At 42.2% G+C, this 15,000-nt stretch overlaps 1 protein-coding gene across 3 annotated transcripts in view; it reads right to left on the reverse strand.

Moving 5' to 3' along the window:
• Positions 1-156: 156 nt before the first annotated feature.
• Positions 157-15,000, reverse strand: part of LOC113823762 (uncharacterized) — a 378,033-nt gene continuing 363,189 nt past the window's right edge. For all 3 annotated transcript variants that reach the window (XM_070130712.1, XM_027376451.2, XM_027376449.2), the window contains 5 exons: positions 3,615-11,930; positions 3,213-3,338; positions 2,810-2,923; positions 2,374-2,641; positions 157-2,034 (listed from right to left, as the gene is read on the reverse strand). In XM_070130712.1, coding sequence (XP_069986813.1) covers positions 1,271-2,034; positions 2,374-2,641; positions 2,810-2,923; positions 3,213-3,338; positions 3,615-11,930 — 9,588 coding nt within the window. In that variant the 3' untranslated portion in view covers positions 157-1,270. The remainder of the gene's footprint in view (positions 2,035-2,373; positions 2,642-2,809; positions 2,924-3,212; positions 3,339-3,614; positions 11,931-15,000) is intronic.

Raw genomic sequence — 15,000 nt, forward strand, 5'->3', positions numbered from 1 at the left:
ATAATCCATAAAATACAAATATAACATTCAGTAGTTTCTTCTAAACGCACCAGCTTATCAAATCTGGTGTGTTTATTCTTTATGGAGTAATCCCGTTGACATATTAAAGCATTATGCAAACCATTATAAAGTTATGGGTAAAAAATGAAAAAGAACTTCTATAACTCTGAATATATATTTACATGTCATTACATTACATAGAAAATATATTTAAGTTAATTGCACAAGACTTCATTTACAAAGACACACGCATATGTAGATACACATACACACATACATACACACACACATGCACACACATAGAACAAGCAGAGTAAAGTTACCTGTAGTGCTGCAACAGCAGTAGCAGTAATTCCTCAGTCAACTCAAACATTGATTTAACAGCAATCTGGTCATAAATTTCTGCTCCTCACAGTTAGATATCGACATCCAACTTCATCATTATATACAATACAATAATCATAAGTTTCATTTGTACAGAGTAATCTCAAACATAAATAATTTGAGATAGCATGGATGAGTAATAACTCTAGATTGCAACAACTCATTGCACACAAATTCCCATTAAAAAAAATCTCCCCTGAACCACATAGTCTATCTAGGAATAGAGTGCGATGCTTAGTAGAAAAATGTCCATGTTTACTCAGGCTCAAATTTTTATTTACCTCCTAGATAAATCGTCCATAATAAAAGATATCACCGTAGTATCAAGAGTCATTAAAATCTGAGTACAGCATGAAGGGTTTAATTACCATGTTAAGCTACCATCAATTCACTCAATGTTTATGGAGAAACCCGTGATTAGAGTCTATTTAGTCTCTTCAGCCCAATGAATCCAGTGTTGGCTCAAAGATCTATAAATTGGAAGATTTTCTGTAGCTGTCTGTATATCACTTTTGGGCTTTACATGAGACTTATCACAGCATATGTATATCTTTGATAAACCTTATCACAGAGCAAGTTATCTCTGCATGTATCATTGTTTCCTACACTTCGTACTGAATATGGCATATAGCTTTTTTCGTTCATTCATAATCCTAAAAAATCATATCACTTATTCAGCCATGAAGGGCAACTTACAAAAGTCATATTTACATCTGTTGGTTCAGAATGATAACATATAGTCTAAAAAATCTGGACTCCTTCATTTAGGCTTTAATAAAACTGTTCATATTGATCCACATACATTTTGGCTTTAAATAAGCTTTTTTTTATAAAATGTCTAAAGCAATATTGATCTCATCTCTATTCACATACATACAGCATCAAACTAAAGTTTTACAGTTTCAATACCCAATAATTTCTCTAAAGAAGGTGTAATCTTTACAAGGACCACTGAGGAGCAGTCATCAACAAGTGCACGGCTGCAGGACCCTACTATGCAACAGTGCGCACGTTTCTCAAACTCCTCTGGACTCAGTTCTAATGTTTCAATTGTCTTTGCTGCAATTATAAGTTCTTCTTGGGTCACTTTCAGGTGCTTCAAAAGTTCCATCAACAGCAGATACTTGTGTGGCTGTCCTTCCACCTCATAAGTATCTAGTAAGGGTAACTCACATATTTCAAATACAACCTGCATGTCCCACCCATCTTCCATATCTGAATCTTCCTTCTGTTCATTAATTTCCTCGTCCTTTTTATTCACTTCCTCACTGGACAACATTTTCTTTTCTGATGACAGTTCTGCTGTCATGTTGGTGTCACTCTCCATTTTGACTTCAACAGATTTTGGCTCTTCCTTAATAGAGCTCTTATCTTTGACTATTTCACCACCACTAACACTAAGCTCTTTATCTGACAAACTCTGTATACACTTTCCTTCCAGTGACGATGCTTCTTCTTTGCCTGCTCTTTCTTTTTCCAACTTCTGACCTTTATCTGCTTCATCCACAGTAACGTTTCTTGAGGTGACTGAATCTGATGTTGCCTTCAAGTCAGCATCTTGGCTTGACTCCACATTGTCTTCTGAAGTTGTTTTATTGCAAGAAGGTGCTGGTATCATGCCAAATATGTCACATCCTTGTTCCTCAGGATCTGTTTGGGAATAAGAGCAAACTTTGAGTCTTTTAACTTGCAACTAAATGAGTGCTACTTATAATATGTGCACATATACAGTAGACTGAGATAAACACACATACACACACATACATATCTACTCCTACACACATACACACACACATATATATCATAAAAAATGGGAATCAATTACTTCTAAAAATAAAGATGGCTATAATCTGGCCACAGTATATACTACAAAAAGATTCACTGATCTATGCAGTGACATTAACTTTCTTTACTATCATGATCCCCTGACATATCAACCACATACAAACTGTATACAGTACATGGTCACTTAAAAAACTCTATACTTACCACTAAGCCGTGTAGGACCAGCAAAGTGCCACATTTCGCCATCATGACCCTTGAGATCTGCAAGGAAGCCCTCAAGCAGCTGCGTGCACTGGATATCGGCACACAGGTCAAAACAGGTCTGCCCTGCATAGGTTGTGAGCATCGGGTCAGCACCATAGGCAAGCAGTAGGCGAGCCAGTTCAGCATGGCCATTTTCAACAGCTTCATGCAATGGCCGCATACCTTTGTAACCCGGAGCATTGACATGGGCACCATGGGAGCACAGAACCTGAAGGAGAAGATTGTATAGTTAATTAATTATTTTATTTGAAATATTGAATTCAAAATGCACTTTCTACATTTCTGCATTTACTGTTATTACATGAATTATGTCCCTATGCATTTGGCTATAAGTCATTCTTTTATCAGTATACAGTCCTTATTGTTTAACATTTACCTGTGCAATATCCAAATGACCTCGGTTGCAAGCTTCATGAAGAGGTGTGTATCCAGCATTATCTCGCACATTAATGTCAAAATCTGGACTTTCTGCACAGTACACCACCACATCCTGAGAAAGAAATAATAAATGTTAATTATATCAATATTAAAGATTTAAAGATACACTAGAATATAATAGTATTACCTCTAGCCATAAATCATATGAAAACCTAAAAGAAATATTTCCCAGTAAAATGAAGATTGCTTTCTTGACAATTATACTTATAAAAACACAAAAATGTACATAGGATCAGTTATTATGTATCTCCTAATTTTTCATGACAACAATGTTATACTGAATAATTTTGAAATTCTTGAATACAGAGAAATAATAAGCAACTAAATAAATGTGTACTTACATGATACTGAAGCCTTGCAGCTTTGTGTAACACAGTTTCTCCAAGACCTTTGTTAACGACCCAGCTTCGAACTTCAGCTGCGACATCACGACTCTCTTCTGGCCAATTCACATGCTTTCTGACAGGCTGTTGAAGCAAAGTAATTTCTGCTTTAATACAGTATCAAAAGCCTTATAACAAAATTAGTGCAACTTAATTCACTAATTTTTAAAATTTGTTACATGCTTCCTTTCACTATACTTGTGAATTTGCAGAAAATTAAACATTACACATCTTATAGCACAAATTTATAAATTGTTAATTCAACTTCCAGGCTACTTAAAATGCATTTTCCAATAAAGACTGAAACTATGAAAAACTCTACAACTCTCATTGCTCATTAATAAAAACAAGTTATCTTACCAAGCGCTTCCTAGATGGTGTTGCTTCATCATCCGGTTTGACCTTCTTCTTTTTACGTATATAATCAAAACCGCTTCTGAACTTGCGGAATTTCCGCCGTGCCTTCTTAGTCACACTAGGAGCTGATGATTCTCCGAGGACAGACTCGGAACGTTCACTGCGAAGTTCCGAGTCATCATCCTCATCCCCTGCAGCCTGCAACGAGCCTCCTGGAGTACTAGCTCTGCTCACAGGCACTGGAGAACTGTCCTCCTTCGCCTTTCCCTCATCCTTCTTACCTCCCTTCTTTAATAATGTTTTCTTAGCCTTCTTTAACTCTGCCTTCTTCAATAGATGAGGAGGAATATCTGCACCAAATACAGATCTAACAGTGGCAGCATCCTGAATCTGCTTGGTCTTGGTACGTGTCCTAGACTGATAAAGTATTTGTGTAAATTCATTAATGCCATTCTTGGTGACCACTACCTCAAAGTTATCCCTATAATTACTAACTGTTTCTTTTCTGAAAAATGTAGCAATTTTCATCTCATTTGGTTCCATATTTTCAAGTTCCTTTTCTGTTGTAGGCATGCCAGGAGTTGGCAGGAGCTGAGGTTTGTTTGTAGCCTCAAGAATATTTCGAGGTTTACCGAGGCACAAAGTATTGAGCTTCTTATCATTGTATTTCCGCCCAATCTTCTTAAGCAGACTACTAGCAATGGATCTCTTTGATACTGGTACACTATCAGATGCTGGCAGATCAGTTCTGATGCTTGCAAGAGAATCAAGGTCTGAATCATCACTTGCTAACATGGAGGGAGCAACTGAAGGTGTTGGCGTCAGCCCTGTTGGGACTCGCTGCGCTCCATATGCTGGAAATGGTCCCAGATTAAACTTCTTGGAGGCAAGACTGCCTTTAGACATTACATCATTGGCAGAATCAGCCAAAACCTTTTCAAAGAATCTCTGCATTACACTACTTATCTCTGGTCTAGATGCTACTTTAAGTTTGTCATCTTCTGCTACTGCCATACTTGTCTTTATTATCCCAGATTTACTTCTCGTATTCTTAGCTGGGGAAGATGATCCTTGTCTTGATGGAGAATCCTTTCCTGAGTCACGATCACGCCCTTTTCTAGAAGTTCCTTTGGATGAACTGGTTTCCTGGTGCTTGACAGAGTGGCACAACTTCTTGGGAAATCTGGCTGTGTATTCTTTATACTTCTTTACATCTGTCTGCCATCCATGCAAGAAATCATCACCTACTCCAAACTGTGGTTTCTTCCAATTATTCCTAAAGCCCATTTCTTGAAGATTACAAAGCTGCTTTTTGATGTCATTGTTAACCTCACCAAACCATGCTTTCATTTCTAATACGTCCTCTCTGTTCAACTCTTCATTGCGCATCTTGTTAAGCTTCTCAATGACAGAATCACCTTCTAAATTTGATTCTATATCTTCAATTAGATCTAATGTGTCCTCTTCTGCTTGTGTTTCTCCTTCCTTTGCTTCATTTTCTGTACCTGCCTTTACACTACACTCAGCTTTTTGCTCCTCATCAACTTTATCTTCTATCTTTTCCTCATCTGGTTCTTTTGTTTCCTTCTTTGAATCTTCATCTGAATCATCACTATCAACAATCAAACTACTCTTTTTATGATTTTTATTTTTTGCAGGGAGTTCTGAATCTTCACTGGAGTCCTCCAAAATCTTTCTGCCCTTTTTGATATTGCCCTTCTTTCTCTGATCCATTTCTTTCTTTGTTTTGCTACTATTCTCTTCATCGGAGTCTGAAGATGAGCTTACACTAGTGGATTCTTTTCTTCTCTTTCTATTCTTTGTTTCCTGCTGTTTCTTCTTCATTCCTCTCGTCTTTCTTGGCAAGGCTTTTTCATCTTCTGATTCATCATCAGAATCTTCTCTCTGACGGTTTTTCTTTTTCCTATTGGGAACACGACCCTTCTTCCTACCTCTTCTAGTTGACACAAATTCTTCTTCCTCCGACTCTGATTTATTTTTCTTCTTTCCTCTTCTTGTCTTTAAGGATACTTCCTCTGAATCACTGGAATCTTGCTTCTTTTTCCTCTTTCTGCTTCTCTGGACAGGTTTATAAGAATCCTCATCACTTGAAGATTTTCTGCGACGTCTTGTCCTCCTCCTTGGTATGATCTCTTCCTCAGAGTCACTACTATCACTGTCCCACTTCCTTCCTCGTCTCTTTGGTTTCTTTCTTCCTACATCACTGTCTGAATCCTGCTTTCCTTTTCGTCGAGGTCTAACCAGCTCCTCTGACTCAGAATCATCACTATCAGAATCATCAGAACTTAAGCTAGAACTACTATCACTCTCACTGCTACTACTTACAGAATAATCAGAATCCTGTTTATTATTTGGTTTATTCTCTTTATTCTTTCCACGTCCACCACTTTTTCTTCTGTCATTATCTTTCCTACCACTTTCACTACCACTGCTTGAATCACCTCTTGGCTTCTTAAAATGACCCCGCTTTTTGTCCTTCGATCTTATCTCACGTTTCAGTTCTTCTTCAAAATCACTGGCATCTTCATCCGGAATCATTTCAGTGGCACTTTCATCAGAATGCGAGGCATAAGTGAGAATCACACGTTCCACTTTTTTATCTTTAATACTTTTGAACTTGCCACGGAACTTAACAGGAGGCTCAGGTTCACTTTCATCTTCTTCCTCTAGAATGGCAGCAGGTGGAGGTGCAATCAGATCATTATCTATAGCATGCTGGATCTGCACCTTCTGCAAGTAACGTGCTCCAAGTGTTTTACTTTTCTTGCTTGTAACACCCTCAGGATTTGATGCTAAGTCTTCTAAGAGCTTGTCAAACCCAGAAGCCCATTCATCCTTCTCCTCAGGAACCTCTTCTTTCTTTGGTACAGGAGATTCTGTTACAGTTTCCTTCTTCACAACCAATGACTCAGTACTTTCAGCTCTGTTTAGTTTCTTGTGAAGTTTGTCTGCTAAAGCAGCCTTGCCTGGTTCTAACATCTTGTTTCCTCCCTGATTTTGATCTGTCTTTTGAGCATCCTCCTCCTTAAATTCAAATACTGCAGCCACCTTTGGTCCTTCTTGGCTATTTGAAATGTGTGGCTGGCTTACAGGCCTTGAGCTATTGTAAGGTATTTGATCACCTGTTTGCTGTGCCTGTGAAGTGTTGTGCGCACCAGGTGGATAATTTGGCCATGGTTCTGTGTTCATTTTTAACTTTCCACTCTCAGCATTTCTAGGATCAAAAGATTTTTGTTCCCCCTTTGTACGTATCCGTGAAGGGTCAATATCTGGAGGTGGCCTTGCTTTCGCAGATGCTGCTGATGTCTGTGGGGGACTGACAAGTCCTGGGCCTCTAGCTGACCCTACATCATGACCCTGGCTTATGTGGTGAGAAGGATAGGGATACACTGGGAAGCGTGGCCCACTGCCAGCTCCTTCAGTCTTTATAGCTGGATGAGAAAGCTGTGGTGGCTGGTAGTGAGGTTGCTGAGGGTGTGGGGGATAAGCCTGAGCATGAGGCTGAGAAGGATGGGGAAGTCGAGGATGAGATCCATGAGGCTGGGAGTTATGCTGACTAACCACTGGGTGGGATGGGTGAGGAGGATACATACCTGCATGAGGCATGTGGGAATGCGGGTGGCGAACTTGGGGAACATGCATATGTGATGGGTGTGGGTGGGGGGGCAGGTGCCCCTGGGATGGGTGGCTCCGAGGAGGAGCATGAGGAGCATGACTCGGGGACTGAGGAGGCTGACCAGGAGGATGATGAGGATAGGATGGATGGGACTGGGAGGACTGATGTGGTACAGGTGGATGACTTTGTGAAGAATGTGAGTGTGGGTGGCTTTGAGGGGGATAGGCCTGAGATGGATGAGGATGGGAGTAGTAGGGTTGTGATGGATAATGAGGATATGGTTGGGAAGGATGTGATTGAGTTGAAGAGGGGATAGGGTGGGTTGTTGGATGCTGGATATGAGTTGGAGGGTGAGTTGGAGGATGAGTTTGCAAAGGCGGAATGTGAGAATGTGGTTGTGCTGGAGGATGATGAGGTTTACTTGAAAGGGAATGCATCTGAGATGATGATGGGTGAGGATGGGATGGATGAGGATGATGCTGTGGAGGAGGAGGATGTGCTGCATGTGGATGGGACTGTGTGGGAGGAGGAGCTGGTTGTGAGGAGTGATGATGGTGATGTTGTGCTGAGGGAGCTGAGTGCTGAGCTGGGGGAGCTGGATGTTGTGATGGAGGGAGTGAATGATGCTGTGATGTAGGTGGATGGTGCGTTCCTGGAGGATGATGATGTGATGGAGGAGGATGCTGTGCTGGAGGAGGTGGATGCTGTGCTGGTGAAGGATGATGTTGTGCTGGTGGAGGTGGATGTTGTGCTGAGGAAGGATGATGTGGTGCTGCATGAGTAGAGTGCTGTGTTGATGGAGGAGGATGCTGTGTTGGAGCAGGTAGAGGATGCTGGGTTGGTGGAGGAGGATGCTGTGCTGGTGGAGGTGGATGTTGTGCTGGAGGAGGAGGATGTGTTGGTGGAGGATGCTGTGCTGCAGGAGGATGTTGTGTTGGTGGTTGTGGATGTTGTGTTGGTGGATGTGGATGCTGTGCTGAAGCAGCAGCATGTGGTGTTGATGGGGGAGGATGTTGTGCTGGTGGAGAAGGATGTGCTGGTGGAGGAGGGTGCTGTGCTGAGGGAGGAGCATGTTGTGATGGGGGAGGAGGATGCTGTGTAGAGGGAGGATGAGATGGCATTGTAGAAGGATGGGACTGAGACGTTGCTGGATGAGATTGTGCTGAAGTAGACAGAGGAGGCTGGGAAGCTGGAGGATGTGATGGCATTGTTAGGGAGGTTGGAGGAGGTGGATGCTGTGTGGAAGGCTTCACTTCTGGAGCATGCTGTGACTGGGGAGCATTTGACTGGCTTGCACTAGGGTGCGGCTGGGCAGCAGAGGAAGGGGGGTTAGACTTTGAAGTAGGTGGATGCTCTGATGAAGACTGCTGATTCTGAGAAGGATTAGGATGTGATGAAGGAGGAGGCTGTGTGGAAGGAGTTGGGGGCTGGGTTGACGGAGGACGAGAGTGAGAAGGAGAAGCAGCCTTTGAGGAAGGAGGGGGATGTGGGGGATCTTGCGATGAAGTAGGTGGAGCCTGTGATGTTGGGGGAGGGGCAGCCTGTGATGAATGAGCAGCAGATTGAGATGCAGGAGAAGGATACACAGGAGTAGGATGGGCTGACTGTCTGGAAGAAGACTGAGAAGGATGAGAAGAGAGAGCTTGCGGCGTGTGTGGCAGCTGCGGTGTAGCTGAGGATGGCCGAGATGAAGGCGGTGTGGTGTGAGCCGAATGACTCTGAGAACCTGAATAAGGACTAGGAGGTAGAGTTCCTGGATAATTATGTGAATGTTGACTCACAGAAATAGAAGGTGGGCGCTGTGAGTGGTGAGGAGAATATTGTGAGGGAATTCGCCCCTGGTGGGAAGCATGAGGGGACACAGTTGAGTGGGGAGAAGCAGCAGGATGAGGAGATGCTGAGGGATGTGGGGAAGCAGACGGATGAGGGGACATGGATGGGTGTGGAGAAACTGAAGGGTGTGGAGATATTTGATTCTGTCTCTTGCTAGAATAAGCTGCATGAGGTGTTTCACTACGTTGTTGTTGGTGAGAATAGGCATATGCTTGATGGGCAGCCTGCTGAGGTGTTAGATGTGGATTTGGGATAGCAGATGCTGATCCTGATTTTGAATTCTGTGGCAAACTGAATGGTGGATACTGCGAAGCTGAACGTTGCTGCTTCTGCTGCTGGTGTTGGTGGTATTGCGCAACACTTTGAGAATAACTGTGACTGCTTGGATATGGATAATGATGAGACTGGGACACCACCGATGCATGTGGCGGTTCCAGTGAATGACTGCTGCTGGAAGTTGCAGGGACCTGCAATGCTCTTGTGGTTGGTGTCTGCAAGTACGGCTGATGTATTTTTGGATGGGATGGCTGAGCTGCATTAACCTGATGGTGTGCAGAAGAGGTGGGGTGTCCTGCTTGGGAATAATGAGTCTGAGGTAGCCTTGTATCAGGAGGTCGTCCATAGGAGGAATATGGATGAGGAGCTTGAGCTGGAGAGACTCTAGAACCTTGCTGAGGTAAGGTTGTGGGGACGGAAGTTGGTACAGAGTGTTGCCCTGGAATATACTTTGGCCGGTCAATAGATAAACTATCAGATTTCGAGTGTTCTGAGGTTGGCACCCATGCTCTGTATTGGTCAAAGGATAGTTTGACATCTGGATGTTTGGGATACAGGTACTTAGAATCAAGATCTCTTTTCTCTAAGCTTACATCTCTTCTTTCATGACTTGGATCTCCTCTGTCCATGCTGGAATTTCTTCTCTCAATGCCCAAATCTCTCCTTTCTAAACTTGGATCTCTTCTTTCAACACTCGGCTCTCTTCTTTCCATCACCAAGTCTCTTCTCTCAAGACTCAATGCTCTTCTTTCACTTTCTTTTAAGTCTATAGATGACTCTCTCCTTTCTCTTCTTTCAAGGCTTAAATCCCTCCAATCATTATTTGTGTCCTTCCTCTCTGTACTGTGCTTTCTCTCATAACCAATCTCATGGCCATATCTCCCATCATGCTCTGTATTAAGTGTGGCAGCTACAAGTAAATGCAAACCACGATTTGGATCTTCTTTGGGGGCACCATAAAGGGCCTTGTCTCTTGGGTGAAGGGGCAAATGACTCTCAGGTATGTGCCGGGATGGAGTTGGCGATTTGTTTGGAGGAGTGTGACTTAACTTCGGCAACTTTGTAAAGTGGTCTAAGTACAGAGGGTCCCCTGGTCTCTTAGAGGGAGGCAGCAAATGAGTTCCACGAGATAATGGACTCGATGAAGTATGTGGACTTGAAGGAGCATTTAAACTAAAGTGTGAGGGTATATGACTGGGTGGCGTTGCTCTTGTTCCTGATATTCCAGGATTAAGTTTTGATATATCAGCATACTGTGCTAAGGATGGATCTCTGTTTGGAGGTCTGTAAGGAGATGAAACTGGAGTGGAATTTGGAGTTCGCCTTGGAGTTTCATTCTGAGGATTCTTGTCTACTGTTGCAGCATTTACAGGAGATATACTGTAGCTTTTCTCAGGATCTGGAGCAGTAGAGTCTGGCGTTTGCCTTACAGTTTTGACGGAGAGGTCCAAAGCAGAATCTTCTTTGGGCCGACTGTCTTTTGGTCTTTCAGAAGATGGGTCTCTTTGTGTTTCTGATGAATATGCACTCTGAGACCCATTGGGATAGAGTGGGTCACGTGATCCATTAACTTGCAATAACTCACTACCTCTTCTTACGTATGACTCATCTGGTCGTCTAACGCTTGCAATATCATCAGGTTTTTTACCCAGATAAAGGGCGTCCTTGGAACCGTTCACACTGGCAGAAGGAGCAGCAATGTGGACGGATGGTGCCAGTCTGTCCAAAGACTTCACATCAGCTCTATAACTTGGACCCCACTGTTCAGGTCTCGTGCCTCCCCGTGGGTCAGACCGTGCTTCCAGTGACCTTGAATCTAGTGACCTTGACTCTGGTCTTTCAAGATATCTAGATTCAACATGCACACGAGGGTCTGCGGTAATTGCTTGTGTGGTAAAGGGATATTGATAGGCCCTGAAGTCACTGTTGGGTGTTGAGGGCGTACCATAGGGTCCAGCAGAAATTCTAGAATCTGCTCCAACAGCAGAATGCGAGCTGTAAGGTCTGGTTGGCCGTATTTCTAACGAAGGTGGAGCTTGTGTACTGTACGAGCGAGAAATGCCTCTGCTTGCAGAGGACAGTGTTGCCTGGGAGCTGTAGGGTCTAGTAGGCAATGGGTGCTCGATTGTAAGACCAGGCTGGGTGCTGTATGACCGACTGAAGGCTCGGGCATCGTGAAGTGGATCAGTGGGTCTGGCCACTGCTGCTGCTGCTGACAGCTGGGCAAGGTAACGCGCATCTGCTGCTGGAGTCTTGCTAGGCGGGTGCAAGAAGGATGTCACGCTGTGGGATGGCGCAGGCGGAGCGTGGTCATGAGGCTTGTGCGAGGGCGTGGCAGGCGTTATTGGTCGACTGGGGGTCAGCGAGCCGGGCAAGCTCGTGGCTGGCGCTGAGCTCGTCACTCCTACGGGGTAGGAGTGGTACACGTGGCCAGGTGGAAGTGTAGGCGTAGCAGGGGGCGTGGGCGTGGGCGGGGCTTGAGTCTGGTCCTTGAGAGTGGATCCATCATACCCTCTGGTGGACGCTGGCAGCCCTTGGAAGAACGGCCGCGTGTTGCCCAAGAAAGAGTCCATCTGAAAGATACAAGGGAGATTAGATCAAATGAAGTTAAAGATAGTTATCTAGTTTCCTATTGTGAGGCTATTGCCTAACTTCAAGTCGAAGAATTCATAAAACTCACAAAATCTGTTGTGAGTTATGCCTTTAAATTTGAAAATCTTATCCTAGCATTATCCAGCCATGTGGACATGAATAAGGTAATGTATATTCATATATCTGCATATAACATACTGACATTGTGTGTGTGTGTGTGTGTGTGTGTGTGTGTGTGTGTGTGTGTGTGTGTGTGTGTGTGTGTGTGTGTGTGTGTGTGTGTGTGTGTGTGTGTGTATGTGTGTGTATGTGTGTGTATGTGTGTGTATGTGTGTGATGAGTGAGTGAGTGAGTGAGTGAGTGAGTACGTGTGTCTTTTACATGAAATAGCAAATGCTCCTAAGATAATTATCATCACATATCTGAGTTATGAAATATCAACTTTCGTAGTACATAAAAGAAATTAACCTATAAGATAATATTTCTATATATAAATGGTTGCCATCACAGTTATCACCACAATATTTGTCATAAGAAATAAAGTTATCTGAATACAAGTTTATAACAAAGACATGTACAAACATCACAAACAATAGCAATAATAATAGTAACAATAAGAATACTAATTCTGCTATGACTTCTCGTTCATCTTTCTAATCAAGTGATATAAAAAAAAAGTAAAATAACGTTTATATTTACCTAAGAAAAAACACTATTTGACCTTAATCATTTTCCCATTTACCAAATACTCATTACGGCCTTCACAAAAAAAAAAAAAAAAAAAAAAACGCGTATATTCTTCCTTCACAAACTGCAATAAAACAAATCATGTTTCACCCTCAACCTTCCCTCAGCTGCCACTATTCCGCAGTGCTATTTTCTTTTATTGCTAGCCAAGTAGCGAAGAACATGACTGCACGTAATTCACAGAAGACAATACTTAACGCAGCCAGCCCCGTCCTGCTGCCAAGAATTTACTAGAACACAATATATATCGGAACGAATAATGTCTTTTGTACTTAAAAAAAAAAAGATACATTAAACCCATTGGAAAACTACTTGCATTAAATCTCAGTACTTCAGAAGAAAAAAAAATACTTTCAATATATTTCAGTCGAAAAATAAAAGTGAAATGGCAACATGAACACGAAAATGAAAAAGAAAATATAAAGAGCAGGACGAGAGAGCGCAGAACGGAAATGAGGAGCAGCCAAAGAGAATAAAACGAAAAGGAATGGAGAAAATGGAAAAGACACAAGAATAAAGGAATAAGAAAAGAAACCGTAGGAACAAAAAGATAAACAACCCAACGAACGCAAAGGAACAGTAAAATAAAATGCCGAAAAGCGAAATATAAGAGACTAGAAAGAAAACATAAAACAAAAATCGAAAAATTAGAAACATGACAAGAATAAAACACAATGGAAAGTGGAAAAAATATATAAAAAACGACATCAGTAAAACAAGAAATACGACATTATCAAAACAAAAAGCGAAAGATATAAAGAAAAACATTCTCAAAACAAAAAACAAAAAAATACAAAAGACAAGACTATCAGCAATGAAAAAAAGAGAAAAAGAAAAACGAAAAAAACGCAAAAGCAGCGTGTACGCATGAAACCGCTACATTTGTTTGTTTGCGGCGGCCGAGCGAGCGGCGAGGAGGGCGCCGCGGCGGGCCGTACCTCCTCCCGCTAACCCACATTCTGGGGGAGGGGGGAGGGGGGTAGCTCGCCCCAGGCACATCACACGTGTCTTTCACACTTATTACTAAACTATAAAATATAAATATATTCTTGTTAATACGTATTCAGCTATCAATTCCCAATCCTTAAATGTTTCATTATAAAGCGATTTCTCATCTTTTTTTCTCTCAAACTGTACTTGACGATAAACTTTCCCACTTTCTGGCTTCCTCAACGAAAGCTCGACTGCCAAAGCTCCATTTCTTTCTTCACTCCTTTACTGCCTCGACCTCCTCGATCTAAATTTTATTTAAAGGGACCCTGAGACTCATTTGCGCTATAGTATTACCGTTTAGGGGAAGGGTGTATTGTGTACTACAATTCCCTTTGCCTTTTGCGAAAAGTGGTTGCCATGAACGTACGAAACAGCTGATTTTTATTACGTGTGGAAATTGTATGCGACTGAAGGTTAAATGTTTAAAAATAGTACAAAAAAAGGTAAAGGAATTTAGTTCAAAGTTTATTTGGAGAACGACTGTACTTGAGTCTTGGAGTTTCTATGTAAGTGCACAAGCTGTCTTTCTTAACTTACTTCAAACAAACATGAACATACCAAACTCAATATACAAAATAGTAGTTGAAAGAAAATATCTAAATAAAATAACAAAGCCTACATGCATAGTTGTCGACTTTACAAAGCAGTAAACTTTCACTAACCATCACGCCGAAGAAAATATTATAATCCCACTAATTTTCGCGAGTTTTTTTAATCCTCCGCGGGATTTCCAGAGCCAATACAATTAACCATAATGAAGGTTATTACCAAATAATCTTTATCATTGTCGAAACAAAGAAGCAGTGAAGAATAATGGGTATATCTTACTCCATGCCTGGCCTACTTGCAACACAAATGAGAATGGCATCATTACGAACACATCATGGCGTAACCGAACACCAAATCCTTGACAAACACAACATCCAGTCTTGACCTTCGCCCGGATCAATGAGGACTCCACACACGCGTGCAGGGCTGGGTTTGTGCGTGCAAGATTTGTTCCAAATATTGCGTTTCTTTCCTCCACATTTTTCTCTTTCCTAAATCCATTCCCTCGGAAGGAAAGAAATACAAAATGGTACGGAATGGCCGACCTCCCATTAATTCCCTCTGATAGCCTCTGTTATAAAAGATTATCACTGGCCTGCGATACGGCCGGATGATAACTCAATTGCGCCATATGATCACTATAATAACATGAATCATAATGATATGCAAGTAAATATATACAAACGATACCTAAGGACAATAATGAGATAACAGCTGCCTTGCCGACAGATCCACCAGTATGAACCCGACTCCGAGGGACGG

The sequence above is a fragment of the Penaeus vannamei genome, chromosome 2, assembly GCF_042767895.1.
Source record: "Penaeus vannamei isolate JL-2024 chromosome 2, ASM4276789v1, whole genome shotgun sequence".
NCBI lineage: Eukaryota > Metazoa > Arthropoda > Malacostraca > Decapoda > Penaeidae > Penaeus > Penaeus vannamei.